The sequence below is a fragment of the Dermochelys coriacea genome, chromosome 14, assembly GCF_009764565.3.
Source record: "Dermochelys coriacea isolate rDerCor1 chromosome 14, rDerCor1.pri.v4, whole genome shotgun sequence".
NCBI classification, from domain to species: Eukaryota; Metazoa; Chordata; order Testudines; family Dermochelyidae; genus Dermochelys; species Dermochelys coriacea.
Genome location: NC_050081.1, coordinates 25,531,256 through 25,551,227, shown reverse-complemented (window position 1 = coordinate 25,551,227; position 19,972 = coordinate 25,531,256). Strand labels below are relative to the sequence as shown.

General features: G+C 42.7%; 1 protein-coding gene across 3 annotated transcripts in view; it reads left to right on the top strand.

The window, feature by feature from the left end:
- The window catches only part of DNAH9 (dynein axonemal heavy chain 9), a 402,978-nt gene that overhangs the window by 169,488 nt on the left and 213,518 nt on the right, over nt 1-19,972 (top strand). For all 3 annotated transcript variants that reach the window (XM_038371718.2, XM_043496454.1, XM_038371730.2), the window contains 3 exons: nt 6,029-6,225; nt 12,064-12,226; nt 17,223-17,346. In XM_038371718.2, coding sequence (XP_038227646.1) covers nt 6,029-6,225; nt 12,064-12,226; nt 17,223-17,346 — 484 coding nt within the window. The remainder of the gene's footprint in view (nt 1-6,028; nt 6,226-12,063; nt 12,227-17,222; nt 17,347-19,972) is intronic.

Sequence of the window (19,972 nt, the reverse complement as noted above, 5' to 3'; positions counted from 1 at the left end):
GTCATTGAGGAGTGTGGATTATTCCTAGTGTAGACCAGGCCCCAGTCTGTCAAATGGGTAAAGTAATGGATCCCTGCCTCACAGGGGGCTGCAGGGCTCAATTAACTAATGTAAGTAAAGTGCTTCAGGAGTCTCCAGTGATAGGTTCGAGACAAGGGTCAAGCATGGGCTGAGTTCCCTGGTCTCAGCGGGAGGAGGCTGGGGTCAAGACGCAGCATGGAGTCCTTGGCACTCCTCGGTCCAACAATATCTTTCCAAGGAAACCTCTGTACTCTAACCCTTTGGGATTACAATGGTATGGTCCTCCTAGAGTGGATGTAGGTAAAGGTGCTTCTACTTTCATACGTCCTTTTACACAGGCATAACTGTGTCCACACTAGGGCTTGTACTCATTTAATTATCCCAGGATAAAGTAACACCCTCAACTGCCATAGTTAAACCAGTACCAACGCTGCGTATAGGCCAGGCCTTAGTGTTCTGAGGGATCCAGCCTCAGGGATCCCAGTGGTACTGAAGGTGAGGGGGCTTCTCTCCCATGTCCTACCTGTGCATATGAGTGGATCCTTCCCTCTTTTACTGCTCCCTCCCTCCCTCCCTCCCCTGAAAAGAACAAAAGCCATCAGGCTCCCCCCCCCCGCCCTTCATCCTGGGCATTGGTAGCGACCCAATACGCATACGTCACAGCCATGCACTGTTCGGCCTTCAGCTCTCACCACACACCTGGCACTCCCTGTCCTGACAGCTCCATCCAATCTACTTTCCCTGCAATACTTCCTGTCCCCGATGAGGCACCCAGTATTAGGAATAGTGGATCAAATCAGAGCTTATCTCTCATGTGCTATCTGCAGATGTTCTCCCCTTCCATATAACTGCCTAATTCTGAGATTCCAATGGCACGTTTGTTCTCAGCAGTACTTTGTGGAAATCAGCTCCGTGGTTGAATTATGCATTGCATAAAAAAGTTTCTTTTTACCAGATTGAAATTTGTTGCCTTTCATTTTCAATGACTGCCCCTTTGCTCTGTTTTAAGAAGGAGGGTAATAGGAGCACCCAATGTACTTGCTCTGTGCCACTTTGTGTTCTGTTATCATTTCCCCTATTACTTATAAGAACAGTCATACTGGGTTAGACCAGTGGTCCATCTAGCTCAGTATCCTGTCTTCTGACAGAGGCTAACGTCAGGTGCTTTATAGGGAATGAACAGGACACTCACTCATGGAGTGATCCATCCCCTATTGTCTACTTCCTGCTTCTGGCAGTCAGAGACTAGGGACGCCCAGAGCATGGGGTTGCATCCCTGACCATCTTGGCTAATAGCCATTGATGGACCTGTCCTTCAGGAACTTATCTAATTCTTTTTTGAGCCATGTTATAGTTTTGGCCTTCACAACATCCCCTGGCAACAAGTTCCACAGGCTGACTGTGTTTTGTGTGAAGAAGTACTCCCTTTCTGTTTGTTTTAAACCTGCTGCCTATTAATTTCATTGGGTGACCCTGGCTCTTGTGTTATGTGAAGAGGTAAATAACCCTCCCTTGTGCATTTTCTCTACACCAGTCTTGATGTCATAGATCTCTATCATATCTACCTTTAGCCTTTTTTCCCAAGCTGCAAAGTCCCATTCTTTTTAATCTCACCGCATATGGAGGCTGTTTCATACCTTGAATCATTTTTGTTGCACTTCTCTGTACCTTTCCCAGTTCTAATATGTCTTCTTTGAGATGGGGTAACCAGAACTGCATGCAGTAAACGAGGTGTGAGCCTACTGTGGATTTATGTAGTGCCATTACGATATTTATGTCTTCTTATCTATCCTTTTCCTAATGGTTCCTAATATTCTGTTCATTTTTTTGAATTTGTGTTTATCAACATTGAATTTCATCTGCCATGTTTTGTGAGATCCCTTTGTAACTATTCACAGTCTGCTTTGGACTTAACTATCTTGAATAATTTTGTATCATCTGCCAACTTTGACACCTCATCGTTTATCCCTTTTTCCAGATCATTTATGAATATGTTGAACAGCACGGGTCCCAGTACAGATCCCTGTGGGAACCCACTATTCAGCTCACTTCATTCTGAAAAATGATTATTTATTCCTATGCTTGTTTCCTGTCTTTTAACCAGTTAGTGATTCATGAGAGGACCTTTCTTCATATCCCATGACTGCTTACTTGGCTTAAGAGCCTTTGGTTAGGGACTTTGTCAAGGCTTTTTGAAATTCCAAATGCACTATATCAACTGGATTGATGATGTCCGCCTGTTTGTTGACCCCCCCTAAGAATTCTGATAGATTGGTGAGGCACGATTTCCTTTACAACAGCCGCGTTGACCCTTACCCACCAATTATGTTCATCTGTGTATCTGCTCATCTTATGCTCCAATACGTCTGTTAGTCTATAAGGTGCCACAAGACTCTCTGCCACTTTGATAATTCTATTGTTTACTATAGTTTCAACCAATTTGCTTGGTACTGGAGTTAGATTTACCAGCCTGTAATTGCCAGGGTCTCTCCTCTGGAACCTTTTTTAAGAATTGGTGTCAATTAGGTATCCTGTAGTCATCTGATACAGAAGCTGATTTAAGTGATAGGTTGCATACCACAGTTTGTAGTTCTGCAATTTCATATTTGAGTTCCTTCAGAACTCTTGGGTTAATACCATCTAGTCCTGTGGACTTATTACTGTTTAATTTATCAATTTGTTCCAAAACCTCCTCTATTGACACCTCAATCTGGGACAGTTCCTCAGATTTGTCACCCAGAAAGAATGTCTCAGATGTGGAATCTCCCTCACATCCTCTACAATGGAGACTGATGCAAAGAATTCATTTAGCTTCTTTGGAATGGCCTTATCATCCTTGAGTGCTCCATTAGCACCTTGGTTGTCCAGTGGCCCCGATGACTATTTGGCAGGCTTCCCTACTCATCTTCTCTCTAAATCAGTGGTTTCCAAACTTTATTGGTTCATATACCATGTTCTTAAAAACATGGCGTTGTAAGTACCATGTGCAAATTTCTCCTTTTTGTGCACATTTTAGTCTTTGATGGGCTTATCTGTATTTTGACATGTACTTGATTGTTTGCTAAACCATCCCAATCCTTTCATCCGCTCTTCCTAAAAAAGTTTAGCTAGGCCTCTAATAATTTTCTTTGCCTGTCTCTGAATCCCTTCTATTTCCTCTATATCCTTTTCAATAGAGTGACCAGAATTAAATACAGTTCTACAGGAGAGCCTGAATATGGATTTATATAATGGCATTATAATATATCAGTGTTATATTTTATTCTTTTCCTGTAGTGCCCTCACACTTTGTTTGCTTTACGGCCATCACTGCCCGTAGAAGAGAGGTTTTCATGGAAGTGAGTCCACAGCAATGGCCAACTCTGGTTCCTGAGTGGGGAGAGTTAATTTAGAGCCCAGTGAGGGGTGTGGATACTTCACATTTTTCCTTCCAATGTGCACAACATTGCATTTATCATGACTGAATTTCATCTCCACTAGTGCTGCCCAATTGTCAGTGTCAGGGGTGCTGGACACTCCTCAGTGCTTTCTCTGGTCTGGCCTAGTCTAAATAATCTGGCGTCTTCTGTAAGCTTTGCTACCTCACTGCTCACCCCTTTTCTTGATCATGGCTGATTTGTTTCAGCATCAGCTGTTTTTATAGCCCCACGTGTGACAGGGCCTCATTTCTATTCCCTGAAAAGGATAGGCACCTCCTTGAGCCCTCTCTTGTGACAACTGATGCCAGAAAAATAGTATAGATTCCAAGGCCAAAAGGGGCCATTGTGATCATTTAGTCTGACTCCCTGCATAACACTGGCCATAGAACTTACCCACAATAATTCCTAGAGCAGCGCTTTCAGAAAGACATCCACTCTTGATTAAAAATTTGTCAGTGATATAGACTCTGCCACAACCTTTGGTATAGCTTCCTTGCAATGCCCTTGTACTCCTTATGTGCTCCCTCTGCCCTCTTGGTTGCAGCAGAGCCACCAGTTATCTCACAATACTGTGTGCTGTCCTGGTCATCCCATCTCAGAAAGGATATCTTACAACTGAAGGGGGTTCAGTGAAGAGCAATGAGAAAGGCCTGGAAAAACCCTCATCTGAAGATAGATTGAAAAGATTAGGATTGTCACATTGCTAAGGAGAGAAATAAGAGTCGCATGTTAAAAGTATATCAAATAATGGATGGTCTAGAGAGGGGAGACCAGGAGATTCTGTTCTCTCTATCTCACAACCTATATAAATTGGAAAAGTCAATGAAATGAACGAAGTGGGAAGTTCAAACTGGTAAAAGGAAATCCTTTTTCACACAACGTGTAAGTAGCCTGTAGAACTCACTTGCAGAAAGTCATTGAGCCGAAGAATTTAGCAAGATTCAAAAAGAGATTGGACATTGAGATGGATCACAAGAATATCCAGAGTAGTCATAAATAATGACAATAAAAAACTGGAAGGAAGATTAACCCTTCATCCTAAGGGCTTCAGACCTATGTGTAAGGCAGATTACCCCATGCCTGAATAGGTGGGATTCTTACACCTTCCTCTGACATATCTGGCACCAACCACCAGCGGTGCTGGAACAAATTGTATAGTGGGGGTGCTGAGAGCCATTGACCTAAACTGGAAACCCTGAATATGATTGAAACCACTTTCAAGCTAGGGGTTGCAGCAGCACCCCTAGTTCCATCATCTATGCTGGCCACCGTCTGATTCAGTCTGGTAATTGTTGTGTTCCTCATTGTTTTTATGACTATGGCTAATTACTTTTCAAATTCCTTCTTAACTAAGGTGACCAGATGTCCTGTTTTTATAGGTACAGTTCTGTTTTTTGGGACTTTCTTATATTGTTGCCTATTACTCCCCCACCACCTGTCCCGTTTTTTCCACAGTTGCTATCTGGTCACCCTATTCTTAACATCCTAATTTCAATTTTACATTTTTCACTCAGTGTAGATGAGGTTCCTTTTTATTCATTTCACTTGGGCTGACTTTTGACTTTTTTGAAAAATACCTGTTTGGCTTCAGTAACCTCCTGTACCTTGTCATTCAACCTTCCTGCTTCTCTTTTGAGTTCAGGGGCATAGATATACCTTCCATGATGCTGGTATGGTATGCTTGAACAGCCACCATGCTGAATCCAAAGGATTTTAATTTCCTCATTTTTGATGTTAAAGTTTTTTTACCTTTTACAGAAAACCCTCCCTTTTTAAAGTGTAACGTCCCAGTGCTAGTTTTCATTATGACCCTTGCCATTAAGTGGCTGAACTTCCTGAAATTATATTGTTGGCTCCTGTAAGTGCCTCTGAGCTTATAATGAAACACCCCAAAGTCAAGAAACACAAAACTGAAGGTTTGCTGAACCCCTTTTACTCTGCACCGCTACATGGATGCTTTGATATGCTGGTTTGGAATCTGTGAGCTGTGATCATGGTTAGATACAAATTTAAAGCTCAGGTGTAGAAAACCATTGTATCATCTGAGAAATACTGTGTGTTCACTATGCCAGAGATTTGGGGCAACGCGTTCAAAAGTTCATAAGTGAGTGAGGAGTCTAAGTCCCTTTGTCTTTTAAATCAGTGGGACATAGGCACCTAAACATTTTGGACAATCCCAGTAGCTGCCTAACTGCGTCATTAGGTGCCTCAGTATGTTTAAAAATCTGTCCCTAAGGTCCAGATCCAGACAAAGTTTTAGGCACATTAGCTCAAGATTTAGACATCACTGAGATCCTCAGAATCTCCACTCAGCTGCTGCTTACCTCTGTAGGTGTCTAAATTTCCTAGGCATCTACATTTTCACCATTGAAGTCCCCATGGTGTCTGAGGAACTGCCAATGAGCCTGTGCACAGCTACCTCAGTCTAGGCCCCAGGTTACATCTAAACCAAGTGGGATCCTCAAACTAGGCTTGCCCCTCATCTCACCTGGGGAGGAATTGCATTGATCTGTTCTCCTGAAAAGAGCTTTCCCTTTGTTGCAATAGGAACAGGACATTCTGTATTTCCCTTTTGCATTTCATGGCAGGAAATCGAGGCAACTATAGAGGAGACCAAGAAGATGAACATGTACTGCCATTTTGCTAGAGGCATTGGGGAACCCAAATACATGCCTGTTCAGACCTGGGAGTCACTGAATCACATCCTTGTGGAAGCCTTGGATAACCACAATGAGGTCAATGCTGCCATGAATCTGGTGCTCTTTGAAGATGCCATGTGCCATGTGTAAGGAAATTTTCTATTTTTGTACTCTTACAGAGTCATCAGCCTAAATGTCTTTGGAGCTGGTCTGTGTAATGCATTTCTGTTAACATTTTCAGAGGGGATGAGCAGCCGTAATCACAGATGATGTCAGGAGGAGCTGTAGGAGTGCAGCACTTCTGAAGAGTCAGACCCTGGATATCTCAAATTGGACACGCAAACTAGGGGTTCTTCCAATTAGCAGCCACTTTTGAAAAAGCAGACATTAATCTCTCCTCAGCTTCTCATCTGTCCACTGTGGATTTTCTATCTCCTAGGGGGTATTAGAAGCCTTTTCTCACTGATGTTTGGCAAGCACTTTGAAACTTTCAGGCCTAGGTCACACTTTCAAGTGACTTTCAAAGGTGTTGGGTGCCAAAAGCTGCAGAGTGGTGCCTGGGCAGATAGTTAAAAGTTTCTAAGCAGATATGGTGCCTACCTCCATTGATTTTAGTGGAATTTAAGCACCTTAAATGCTTAAGCCCTTTTGATAATCCCGCTAAGCACATGTCTGCACCTGTAGGCACTGTATACCTTTGAAAATGTGGCCCTTAGCAGCTTAAGTCTTACTGCAAGTCAATGGAATTTAGGTTCCTGTGGTCAGATTTTTAAAGTTTTTTTAGGCACCTAAAAATGCAGATAGGCGCCTAGTGGGATTGCCAAAAGCACCTAAGTGAATTAGGTTTCAGAGTAGCAGCCGTGTTAGTCTGTATTCGCAAAAAGAAAAGGAGTACTTGTGGCACCTTAGAGACTAACAAATTTATTAGAGCATAAGCTTTCGTGAGCTACAGCTCACTTCATCGGATGCATTTGGTGGAAAAAACAGAGGAGAGATTTATATACACACACACACAGAGAACAAGAAACAATGGGTTTATCATACACACTGTAAGGAGAGTGATCACTTAAGATAAGCCATCACCAGCAGCAGGGGGGGAAAGGAGGAAAACTTTTCATGGTGACAAGCAAGGTAGGCTAATTCCAGCAGTTAACAAGAATATCAGAGGAACAGTGGGGGGTGGGGTGGGAGGGAGAAATACCATGGGGAAATAGTTTTACTTTGTGTAATGACTCATCCATTCCCAGTCTCTATTCAAGCCTAAGTTAATTGTATCCAGTTTGCAAATTAATTCCAATTCAGCAGTCTCTCGTTGGAGTCTGTTTTTGAAGCTTTTTTGTTGAAGGATAGCCACTCTTAGGTCTGTGATTGAGTGACCAGAGAGATTGAAGTGTTCTCCAACTGGTTTTTGAATGTTATAATTCTTGACGTCTGATTTGTGTCCATTCATTCTTTTACGTAGAGACTGTCCAGTTTGGCCAATGTACATGGCAGAGGGGCATTGCTGGCACATGATGGCATATATCACATTGGTAGATGCGCAGGTGAACGAGCCTCTGATAGTGTGGCTGATGTGATTAGGCCCTATGATGGTATCCCCTGAATAGATATGTGGACAGAGTTGGCAACGGGCTTTGTTGCAAGGATAGGTTCCTGGGTTAGTGGTTCTGTTGTGTGGTGTGTGGTGGCTGGTGAGTATTTGCTTCAGATTGGGGTGCTGTCTGTAAGCAAGGACTGGTCTGTCTCCCAAGATCTGTGAGAGTGATGGGTCGTCCTTCAGGATAGATTGTAGATCCTTGATGATGCGTTGGAGAGGTTTTAGTTGGGGGCTGAAGGTGATGGCTAGTGGCGTTCTGTTGTTTTCTTTGTTGGGCCTGTCCTGTAGTAGGTGACTTCTGGGTACTCTTCTGGCTCTGTCAATCTGTTTCTTCACTTCAGCAGGTGGGTATTGTAGTTGTAGGAATGCATGATAGAGATCTTGTAGGTGTTTGTCTCTGTCTGAGGGGTTGGAGCAAATGCGGTTATATCGTAGCGCTTGGCTGTAGACAATGGATCGAGTGGTATGATCTGGATGAAAGCTAGAGGCATGTAGGTAGGAATAGCAGTCAGTAGGTTTCCGATATAGGGTGGTGTTTATGTGACCATCGCTTATTAGCACGCTATTGGACAGACTCCAACGAGAGACTGCTGAATTGGAATTAATTTGCAAACTGGATACAATTAACTTACGCTTGAATAGAGACTGGGAATGGATGAGTCATTACACAAAGTAAAACTATTTCCCCATGGTATTTCTCCCTCCCACCCCACCCCCCACAGTTCCTCTGATATTCTTGTTAACTGCTGGAATTAGCCTACCTGCTTGTCACCATGAAAGGTTTTCCTCCTTCTCCCCCCCCCCCCCCCCCCCCCCCCCCCCCCCCGCTGTTGGTGATGGCTTATCTTAAGTGATCACTCTCCTTACAATGTGTATGATAAACCCATTGTTTCATGTTCTCTGTGTGTGTGTGTGTGTATATAAATCTCTCCTCTGTTTTTTCCACCAAATGCATCCGATGAAGTGAGCTGTAGCTCACGAAAGCTTATGCTCTAATAAATTTGTTAGTCTCTAAGGTGCCACAAGTACTCCTTTTCTTTAAGTGAATTAGGTTCATCTAAGTGAAATCAATGGGAGTTGGGAGTCTAGGTTCTTTTGAAAATGTTACCCGGTGAGTATATATACTGTATATAAGAATCTCTGAACTAACAGAGCCCTAGAGCTCCATTAGCTACACTGAAGCAGTACTTTTTCATTAGGAAAGGGTGGTCTCACAGTTCCTTAAGTACCAGGAAACCAATCCAATTACTATAATAGAAAAGAACAACAGATACAATCCTTTGATCTACCCAGCTACTCCTTTGAGTCCTGGGAGCTCACCATCCTTTCATTTCCTGCAGCATAGTGCCTTGATATTTAATAAAACCATAATATTGCTTCATGCTATGATGCTTGTATTCCATACAGTTATGAAGTAGCAGTTTATTTTCAGCAAAGGCTTGCTTGGATCATCAAACTGTACTTGATTTTGTATTCCATGCATAAGGGAGACACACACACAAGCACTCTGGGTATTAGAATTTTTTCAGATTGTGATGTAAATGTTGTCTCTGTCATTTTCTCGTGTGTGCTCCCTGTGCACCAGAGAGGACTTGCTGGACCAAATCTGATTGCAGCCTCCCCCTAAATATTGTAAAAGATCAAGAGAAAAAGCTCTGATTTTTAAAGTTTATTTTCACATTCCTCCTTGTTCCCCTCCTCCTTTATCCCTGGCAGATGGTCTGTCAGACAGTACCACAGATATGAGCTGGTAGTCCTGACCCAGGATTTAATCTCTAAACTTCAGGAGCTAAATACAGTTAATGGCTAAATCACCAAGCTGTTCAAGAGCTCAAAATCCATCTGTGCTAATCACTAAACATTTCTGTGGCCTTACCCACACACCTATACTTTCATAATTACTGATTTTGTCAGTGTTTTGCTTATTGCTCTGAAAGTAATGAAGAACCTGATGAGAAATTAAATTAAACAAATAGGCCAGCTGAGTCTAGTGAGGGCGTCTCATGGCATCCTGACCTTATCTAAAATGCAAATGAATTATTCTCTTATTCAAGACATTTCTGGGAGAGCAGACTGATGGATTACAAACTGCAAGTAGTTAAAGTTTCTTTGGACAGAAACAAAAATGGCTGGTGCTTTCATTGTGTTCTTAGCTACCCGAATGAAAAGTGGGATAACAGCCGGTCTGAATCTTCAAAAGAAAGATCCCAACTGATTGCAAACAGTTAGAAATCAGTATTTTATCCTGTTGGCTTTGCTGTATGGAAATTAAGGCCCAGACATAGATGTAGGCAGACAATGGAACTGTTTCCAGAAAATCTCTCTACTATTTCTCGCTGTGCATGCCAGATAGGCATGGGATAGGCATGCCTCTGGATGCTTGCTATCAGATCATGCTTTCATACTTTTTATTGCTGACAAAATCTGCCATGCTGTAAAGTTAGCTAATGGTGAAGCATGTGGGTTATTCTGGAATACCGAGGTGCTGATCTCAGTTTGGATCTCAGGGCAGGTGTCTAAAAGGCCCTTATCCCACTTGCCCTCAGTTGTTGGCAGTGTCAGCAGAGAAGCTATATACTGATGAGCCTGGGCACGATGGTGCCTTTCATGATGGCCTCCCTAGGCCATAGTTGAAGCACATAGTTGAAGGCAAAGAGTGCTAGTTTTGGATGGCGCTTGCATTGCCATTGTCTTTGCTGAGCCAGTGTTATGTAGAGGAGACTTCAGTCCTCGGGGGGGTCAATCTGCCACTACCCTAATGTTTTTTAAAGGTGACCTGCAGTCTAACTGCTATCACAAGTTTCATGTACATTTAAATTCTCTGTATATTTCCAAAAAGTAAATAAACTCTTTCCTGCTATTTTCCCATATCTCCTTGAAGTTAGCTTCTTGGACATGCCCCATTGATCTCAGCAGCTTGTATCATTTTGCTTTTGGTGAAATAGTGACATCGCAGGCTCCATGGCCATGTTAATCTCTGCACTGGGATCTAAACTTTGGCTAATGAGTGAGATTTTTCCCCTCCCCTGCTGGGAGGCAGCCCTGTAACAACTGTAGCCAAGAGGTTGTGTCATCAATGTATAAGTGAAGAAGGTGTGATACAGACAGAGGGGAGTGCTGTTTGCATCTGCTCGACCCACGGATAGCAGTGATGTCATGAGAGGTGGAGTTTAAGTCCTTCTCACTCGGAGGTTTTTCTGAGGGGGGCGGGTTAGAGCCACTATTTTTAATTTAAACGATCATGAAAACAGAGGTTCTGACCAAAATAAATAAAGTCGAAGTGGATCTCCCTGAACCACGAATCACAGATGCAAAAAAAGTGGAGAAACTTTAAAAAAACTTTGTAGGTTGCCTTTAAATTGAAGATATTTTGATGGAATTTGGAGTTTTCACCAACATACTCAATCCCCATGCTTGAGCCACTTGTTTGACAATTTAAAGGAAAGTATCTCATTGAACAAAACTGTTTTTAAATAAATTGTTTATGACATCAGCAAACACAAACAAGGAAGTAGCAAGTAATTTTTCCATCGCAGAGTTCAGTGATTTACTTCCACAATATTTCCTGTTGAACGTTCTCAGAAATGTCATCTTCACATGATTAGCTCACTCTTCTTTGTTAGCACACTTTTTCTGAAGGATATAGTCCAGTGCAAACAGGAATTAACTCAGGGATGACATCTGGCCTTTGTTTACACTGGAGCTCAGATTAGATGATCACAGTGATCTGCCCTTATAATCGATTAATCTTTATTTAGTGCCCCATCCTTGTATATGTCATTGGTGAGACTACTCCATGTGTCAGTCTGAGTAAGGATGGCAGAATCTGGCCCTTAAAGAATTAGTAGTTTTGATAAGGAAGAAATATTGACAGAGCTTTCCTAGACGGGAATTACACTGATTTAGATACATGAAGATATTAATAATACATAATGGGACTCCTCATGTGACTAATAGCTCACCAATGTCATCAAGCCCATGGTTAATGTGGATCCTTGGACATTTTCTGAGAGGAAATGTCTACTAGAGAGACTAATTAGAGCACATTTACCCAGCAATTTATTCTGGTTTGAACCATGTTCCATGTAAATGGAGGACTGACCTTTACTGTAAGATGTTCCTGAACATCATTACACAGCATACAAATCCAGAAATAGCTGAGATGGGAAGCTCTGAATTGCCATAGAACCATTTACTGGTTGGTTGCATTGTTTACTACAGATCTCACCCAAAGAGTATCGAGTGCAAACGTGCCCCTTAGATTGGCACCACTGCTGTGATTCTGCTCCTATTCTCAGTCTAATTTGTTACTCAGTAAAATATGTATTGAAATGCTCCTTATGGAAAAAAGTCGTCTTGACCAGAGATTCTGTATGCTTCAATTTAGTTGCCGCATCAATCGTATCTTGGAATCCCCCAGAGGAAACGCCCTATTGGTTGGTGTAGGTGGAAGTGGCAAGCAGAGCCTGACAAGACTTGCAGCTTTCATTAGCTCACTGGAGGTTTTCCAGATCACTCTGAGGAAAGGCTATGGAATCCCTGACCTAAAGGTAGGTGGCATTGAAAGGTGGGAAGGGAGAGGAAACAGAAACTTGTACTTCTTCCATACAGAGTTTTGTCTTTTCTATGTGTTGGAGAATCCTCCAGTGTAAATGAAAAGAGATTCCAATAGGATTGCAAAGAACGGTCATTCTCTCCAAAATTCATCAATTAATGTTTTCACATGGCTTTGTACCTGTAAAGGGCTATAGAGAGTTGATGATGATGATGAAGATAATAAATTATTACTATTTTTAAGACAATAAAAAGAATAGGTTTCAGAGTAGCAGCCATGTTAGTCTGTATTCGCAAAAAGAAAAGGAGTACTTGTGGCATCTTAGAGACTAACAAATTTATTAGACCATAAGCTTTCGTGAGCTACAGCTCACTTCAACCCAGGAGTAATCAACTATGGAATGATGTAGCTAGAGGTGGGAGAAATTTTTTAAGTCACATCCAGTTCATCTCCGACTTCCTGGACGCTATAATAGTTGGAAACAGCATATGGATCCTAACAATACATTTTCTGGTAAACAGTGAATTGGAAGCTGTCAAGGTTCCTTCCCCACTCTGAACGCTAGAGTACAGATGTGGGGACCTGCATGAAAACCTCCTAAGTTTACTTTTACCAGCTTAGGTTAAAGCTTCCCCAAGGTACAAACTATTTTACCTTTTGCCCTTGGACTTTCGCTGCCACCACCAAATGTCGGGTTTTTTATTAGGAAAGAGCCTTTTGGAAATGTCTTTCCCCCCCAAATCCTCACCAAAACCTTGCATCCTCCTTCTTGGGGAAGGTTTGGTAAAAATCCTCACCAATTTGCATAGATGACCACAGACCCAAACCCTTGTATCTTCAGAACAATGAACAAGCATTCAGTTTCTTAAAAGAAGAATTTTAATAGAAGAAAAAGTAAAAAAAATCACCTCTGTAAAATCAGGATAGTAAATACCTTACAGGGTAATTAGATTCAAAACATAGAGAATCCATCTAGGCAAAACCTTAAGTTACAAAAAGACACAAAAACAGGAATATCCATTATATTCAGCACAGCTTCTTTTCTCAGCCATTTAAAGAAATCATAATCTAACGCATATCTAGCTAGATTACTTACTAAGTTCTAAGACTCCATTCCTGTTCTGTCCCTGGCAAAAGCATCACCCAGACAGACTCAGACCTTTGTTTCTTTCCCTCCCCTCCAGCTTTGAAAGTATCTTGCCTTCTCGTTGGTCATTGTGAACAGGTGCCAGCGAGGTTATCCTAGCTTCTTAACCCTTTACAGGTGAAAGGGTTTTTCCTCTGGCCAGGAGGGATTTTAAAGGTGTTTACCCTTCCCTTTATATTTATGACAGAAGCTGTGAGACAGTTTTGTTTGATGCAAACGGAATGATTTATAAATGTTTTACCTGCTGGCAAATGATTGTAGATTACTTGTTTTTGCTTTCCCACCAAGGCAAACTGGAGCTACGTTGTCCAAGTCCTGTCCTCCATCATCAGACTGGGGCTCCTGCTGGAATGGACAACTTCCACTCAGAGGCCAGTTATAGCTCTGGTGATAGCAAATCAGCAGCAAATCTCTACCAAGTTTTGGAAGCACATATTTAAATGCATTTGCTTTCTTATTTAGGGTTTGACTTCAGTAGGGACTGCAAGATTTGGCTTTTAGACAATGTTTATTTAATAATCAAATGTATTATGAGGAATCACTGGAGTTTTTATTTAATGTTGCATCATTTTCTCCCTTCAGATAACTTTGCAGCACTGATCAGTTTGTTTGTCTTTCTTTCTGACATGTCTGTGTAACCATCCTGAGCCTATCTCTTCTCACCCATTCAGTTCCACCCATGAAAAGCTTCCTGGGATAATCTGGGGTTGACCTCCTCATTTGTTAGATAGCCTACTCTTCCCTCAAAGACTATACTCTGATTCTTATGTTCAGAAGCTTGTTTTCAAAGCATGTTCCTGTTTCAGGTTCTGTGATGATGGAAGGTTTTTGACATTCCCTTCACTCTGTACCCATTCTACAGGAATTTATGAAAAATACTGGTTAATTATTTTTTCTTGGATCTAGAAGAGCAAGATGGCTCAGTCTGCCATTGACCCGTAACATTGTTATAATTCACTTTTATTCTAGGTATTCTGTAGCAAATGTAACAACTGACTGTGTTTGGTAGAGCCATATTTGCCTACTTAAGTTCTAAACATGTTTCAGAAGCAAGGGTCAATGTACTATCCTAAGCGCTCTTCTAGTCCCACTGTATTCTGTGCACATGAACTAATTGGAAAGGCCAGCTGAGTTGGTAGGGGGAAAAAAACTGGAATCACGGTGTCAGCTTTTGCTATTACTATGTTTTAAATAATAGTGTTATTTCATGTTCATAATTGTGAGGTAGATACTCTGAAAAGGGGAGGAAGGATAGTCCAGTGGTTGGGGCACTAGCCTAGGGCTAGGACACCTGGGTTCAAGTCCCTGCTCTACCACAACCTCCCTGTGTGAGCGAGCTTGTGTAAGTCAGATAGTCTCTTTGTGCCTTAGTTCCACCTCTGTACAACAGGGATAAGAGCCATGGTCTGCCTCATGGGGTTTGGGAGGATACATACATTGAAGATTGTGTGGTGCTCAGCTACCATGGTAATGGGGACATCCCTGTATTTTAGGCTGTGTCTACAGTACAAGCTAGGGGTGTGATACCCCAGCTCGTGTACAGACGTGCGCTAGCTCTGGTTGAGCTAGTGCGAGTAAAAATAGCAATGTAGCTGCGGTAGCACGGGTAGCAGCAGCAGCGGCATGGCTGAGCCATGCTGAGTATATCCCCACTGCTTTTGTACCCACCATGGCACTGCTGCTGCTCCCTGTCTTACTGTGGCTGCACTGCTATTTGTACTCACACATGCTTGATGAGAGCTAGCTTGAATACATGTATGTGAATAGGAGATCACAGGATGACCACAAGCTATCAATGTGATGCTGCCGTGAAAAGGGCTAATTCAGTCCTAGGATGCATTAGACAAGGTATTTCCAGCAGAGACAGGGAAGTGTTAGTACCACTACACCAGGCACTGGTGAGACCTCATCAGGAATACTGTGTGCCGTGCTGGTCTCTCATGTTTAAGAAAGATGAATTCAAACTGGAACAGGTATAGAGAAGTGCTAATAGGTTTTCCATTCCTCTGATCATCCTGTCTTATAAGAGGAGACTCAAAGAGCTTGATTTGTTTAGCCTAACCAAAAGAAGGCTCAGGGGAGATATGGTTGCTCTCTATAAATATATCAGAGAGATAAATACCAGGGAGAAAGAGGAATTATTACAGTTAAGTATCATTGCTGACACAAGAACAAATGGATATAAACTGGCCATCAACAAGTATAGGCTTGAAATTAGGTGAAGGTTTCTAACCTTCAGAGGAGTGAAGTTCTGGAACTGCCATTCAAGGGGAGCAGTGAGGACAAAAAAAGCTAACTGGCTTCAAGACTGAGTTTGCTAAATTTATGGAGGGATATGATAAGACTGCCTGCAATAGTATGTGGCCCATTGGCGACTGCCAGGAGCAAAAATCCCCAATGACTGGAGACAGGACACTAAATGGGGAGGGCTCTGAGTTACTACAGAGAATTCTTTCCCATGTGTCTGCCTGGTGGGTCTTGTCCACATGCTCAGGGTCTAACTGATCACCACATTTGGGATTGGGAAGGAATTTTCCCCTGGGTCAGATTGGCAGAGACCCTGGGGTTTTTTTTTTGCCTGCCTCTGCAGTGTGGGGCATGGGTCACTTGCAGGTTTAAACTAGAGTTTAGTGGATCCTCTGTAACCTGAAGTCTTTAAACCATGATTTGAGGATTTCAGTAACTCAGCCAAAAGTTAGGGGTCTATTACAGGAGCGGGTGGATGAAGTTCTGTGGCCTGCAATGTGCAGAAGGTCAGATTAGATGATCATGATGGCCCCTTCTGACCTTAAAGTCTATGAGTCTATGTTAGAGGGCTCATGTGGCTTTGAGATAGTAATTGAGCCCTTCTTGCAAATGCGATCAGAAAGACGTGGCAGAATCTATTTGCACTTGTATGCTTTGTGATGGAAAGGGATGAAGGAAGGAAAACAGCACAGTTAACTAGTCTTATCAAAAATATTCCCAGTATGCCCTCCACTGGGGAGAAGAAATGATGCAGTGGAAAAGAAAATTTTTCACAACATTCTTATGGTCTCACTACTCAATGGGCAGAATATAAGTCCTTAACTGAGGCTCCTTCCCTCAGCTGCACAGTGTGTTGGGAACATGCTATGCAGGGGACTCTCAACTAAGAAATGAGTTATTTTATTTTTTATTTTGTTATCACTGAAATAAAAATGGACAAGTAGAGAATAGGGACAGAAAGAAGAGCATATCCAGCCACTGAGATCATCTCCCAAATACCTCTGTCCCATCACATATATGATTCACTGCAGTCCATAACTTGTACAACACAAGACTTCAAATATTGTGGCAGCAGCCACCAGCAGCAGATCACTGTGTAGAAAGGTCTCTGCAATCTGGCACGATCTATACTTCAAACTAATCAGGGATTCTACCATCCAAGTTTAACAGAAATAGCAACAGTGCTCCATCTTCAGCAATAATCTGTGATTTTTAAATGCCCTGTCTCCAATCAGAAAGATTTTAAAAAGATCATTTCCTGAATAAAATGATTCAGAAAATGATGTATAGTTTTCTCAGGGTCTGTCTTTTTATTTGTCTTTTGTACAGCACAGAGCATGTTGTCAATGCTTAGCAAATAATAATAATAATAAATTAATTAACACTAGCAGTATCCTTGGAAATGTTCTGCCATAAAGTGGAGAAGATATAAAGAACAACCTTCATGCTAATTAATTCTGATTGTTTTGTTTTCAGTTGATCAGAAGATTTTGAATAGGCAACATCCTGCTTGAAATGTCCCCAGTGAAAACACACTTTGTGACCGAGACTTTGCAGTAGATAAACACAAATGCTTTACTTTCTTTTCAATCTACAGGCAGACTTGGCAAACCAGTATATTAAAACTGGAGTGAAGAATGTTGGCACTGTATTCCTTATGACTGATGCCCAGGTGTCTGATGAAAGGTTCTTAGTGCTGGTAAATGACTTGTTAGCTTCAGGTATGCATCTCACTGATTTTATTTCCGGTCTCCTTTTCCACATAAATATGCACATAGTAATGTCTGCAGCTGTTCCATAGAAGAGATTGTAACATTTGCTAAAAGTGATAACTGAACAAAATAAGCTACAAAATTTGTAAATTAAATCTCAAGGAAGAAAGCAGCGCTGAGGTCTCCTTAGCAGAGAAGGACTCCACCAGCTAGTAGATTTAGGCCTTCTCAGACGCCTGTGACCCAGTCAGTTAGTTTGCGCCCTACTTTCATAGCTCTTTAATTGTACTTATAATTGTTAAGTCATTTCTGTGTGAGGCAATGTGCTAGTGGAGTGTGGAGTCAGAGGAAATCTTTCCTTGAAAGATGTGCAGTGTCCATTCCGATGAGAGGCAGTTTAGTGGTATGACATAACTCCCACTATAGAATCATAGAATCATAGAATATCAGGGTTGGAAGGGACCCCAGAAGGTCATCTAGTCCAACCCCCTGCTCAAAGCAGGACCAAGTCCCAGTTAAATCATCCTAGCCAGGGCTTTGTCAAGCCTGACCTTAAAAACCTCTAAGGAAGGAGATTCTACCACCTCCCTAGGTAACGCATTCCAGTGTTTCACCACCCTCTTAGTGAAAAAGTTTTTCCTAATATCCAATCTAAACCTCCCCCATTGCAACTTGAGACCATTACTCCTCGTTCTGTCATCTGCTACCATTGAGAACAGTCTAGAGCCATCCTCTTTGAAACCCCCTTTCAGGTAGTTGAAAGCAGCTATCAAATCCCCCCTCATTCTTCTCTTCTGCAGACTAAACAATCCCAGCTCCCTCAGCCTCTCCTCATAAGTCATGTGCTCTAGACCCCTAATCATTTTTGTTGCCCTTCGCTGTACTCTTTCCAATTTATCCACATCCTTCTTGTAGTGTGGGGCCCAAAACTGGACACAGTACTCCAGATGAGGCCTCACCAGTGTCGAATAGAGGGGAACGATCACGTCCCTCGATCTGCTCGCTATGCCCCTACTTATACATCCCAAAATGCCATTGGCCTTCTTGGCAACAAGGGCACACTGCTGACTCATATCCAGCTTCTCGTCCACTGTCACCCCTAGGTCCTTTTCCGCAGAACTGCTGCCGAGCCATTCGGTCCCTAGTCTGTAGCGGTGCATTGGATTCTTCCATCCTAAGTGCAGGACCCTGCACTTATCCTTATTGAACCTCATTAGATTTCTTTTGGCCCAATCTTCCAATTTGTCTAGGTCCTTCTGTATCCTATCCCTCCCCTCCAGCGTATCTACCACTCCTCCCAGTTTAGTATCATCCGCAAATTTGCTGAGAGTGCAATCCACACCATCCTCCAGATCATTTATGAAGATATTGAACAAAACGGGCCCCAGGACTGACCCCTGGGGCACTCCACTTGACACCGGCTGCCAACTAGACATGGAGCCATTGATCACTACCCGTTGAGCCCGACAATCTAGCCAGCTTTCTACCCACCTTATAGTGCATTCATCCAGCCCATACTTCCTTAACTTGCTGACAAGAATGCTGTGGGAGACCGTGTCAAAAGCTTTGCTAAAGTCAAGAAACAATACATCCACTGCTTTCCCTTCATCCACAGAACCAGTAATCTCATCATAAAAGGCGATTAGATTAGTCAGGCATGACCTTCCCTTGGTGAATCCATGCTGACTGTTCCTGATCACTTTCCTCTCCTCTAAGTGCTTCAGGATTGATTCTTTGAGGACCTGCTCCATGATTTTTCCAGGGACTGAGGTGAGGCTGACCGGCCTGTAGTTCCCAGGATCCTCCTTCTTCCCTTTTTTAAAGATGGGCACTACATTAGCCTTTTTCCAGTCATCCGGGACTTCCCCCGTTCGCCACGAGTTTTCAAAGATAATGGCCAAGGGCTCTGCAATCACAGCCGCCAATTCCCTCAGCACTCTCGGATGCAATTCGTCCGGCCCCATGGACTTGTGCACGTCCAGCTTTTCTAAATAGTCCCTAACCACCTCTATCTCTACAGAGGGCTGGCCATCTCTTCCCCATTTTGTGATGCCCAGCACAGCAGTCTGGGAGCTGACCTTGTTAGTGAAAACAGAGGCAAAAAAAGCATTGAGTACATTAGCTTTTTCCACATCCTCTGTCACTAGCTTGCCTCCCTCATTCAGTAAGGGGCCCACACTTTCCTTGGCTTTCTTCTTGTTGCCAACATACCTGAAGAAACCCTTCCTGTTACTCTTGACATCTCTTGCTAGCTGCAGCTCCAGGTGCGATTTGGCCCTCCTGATATCTTTCCTACATGCCCGAGCAATATTTTTATACTCTTCCCTGGTCATATGTCCAACCTTCCACTTCTTGTAAGCTTCTTTTTTATGTTTAAGATCCGCTAGGATTTCACCATTAAGCCAAGCTGGTCGCCTGCCATATTTACTATTCTTTCGACTCATCGGGATGGTTTGTCCCTGTAACCTCAACAGGGATTCCTTGAAATACAGCCAGCTCTCCTGGACTCCCTTCCCTTTCATGTTAGTCCCCCAGGGGATCCTGGCCATCTGTTCCCTGAGGGAGTCAAAGTCTGCTTTCCTGAAGTCCAGGGTCCGTATCCTGCTGCTTACCTTTCTTCCCTGCGTCAGGATCC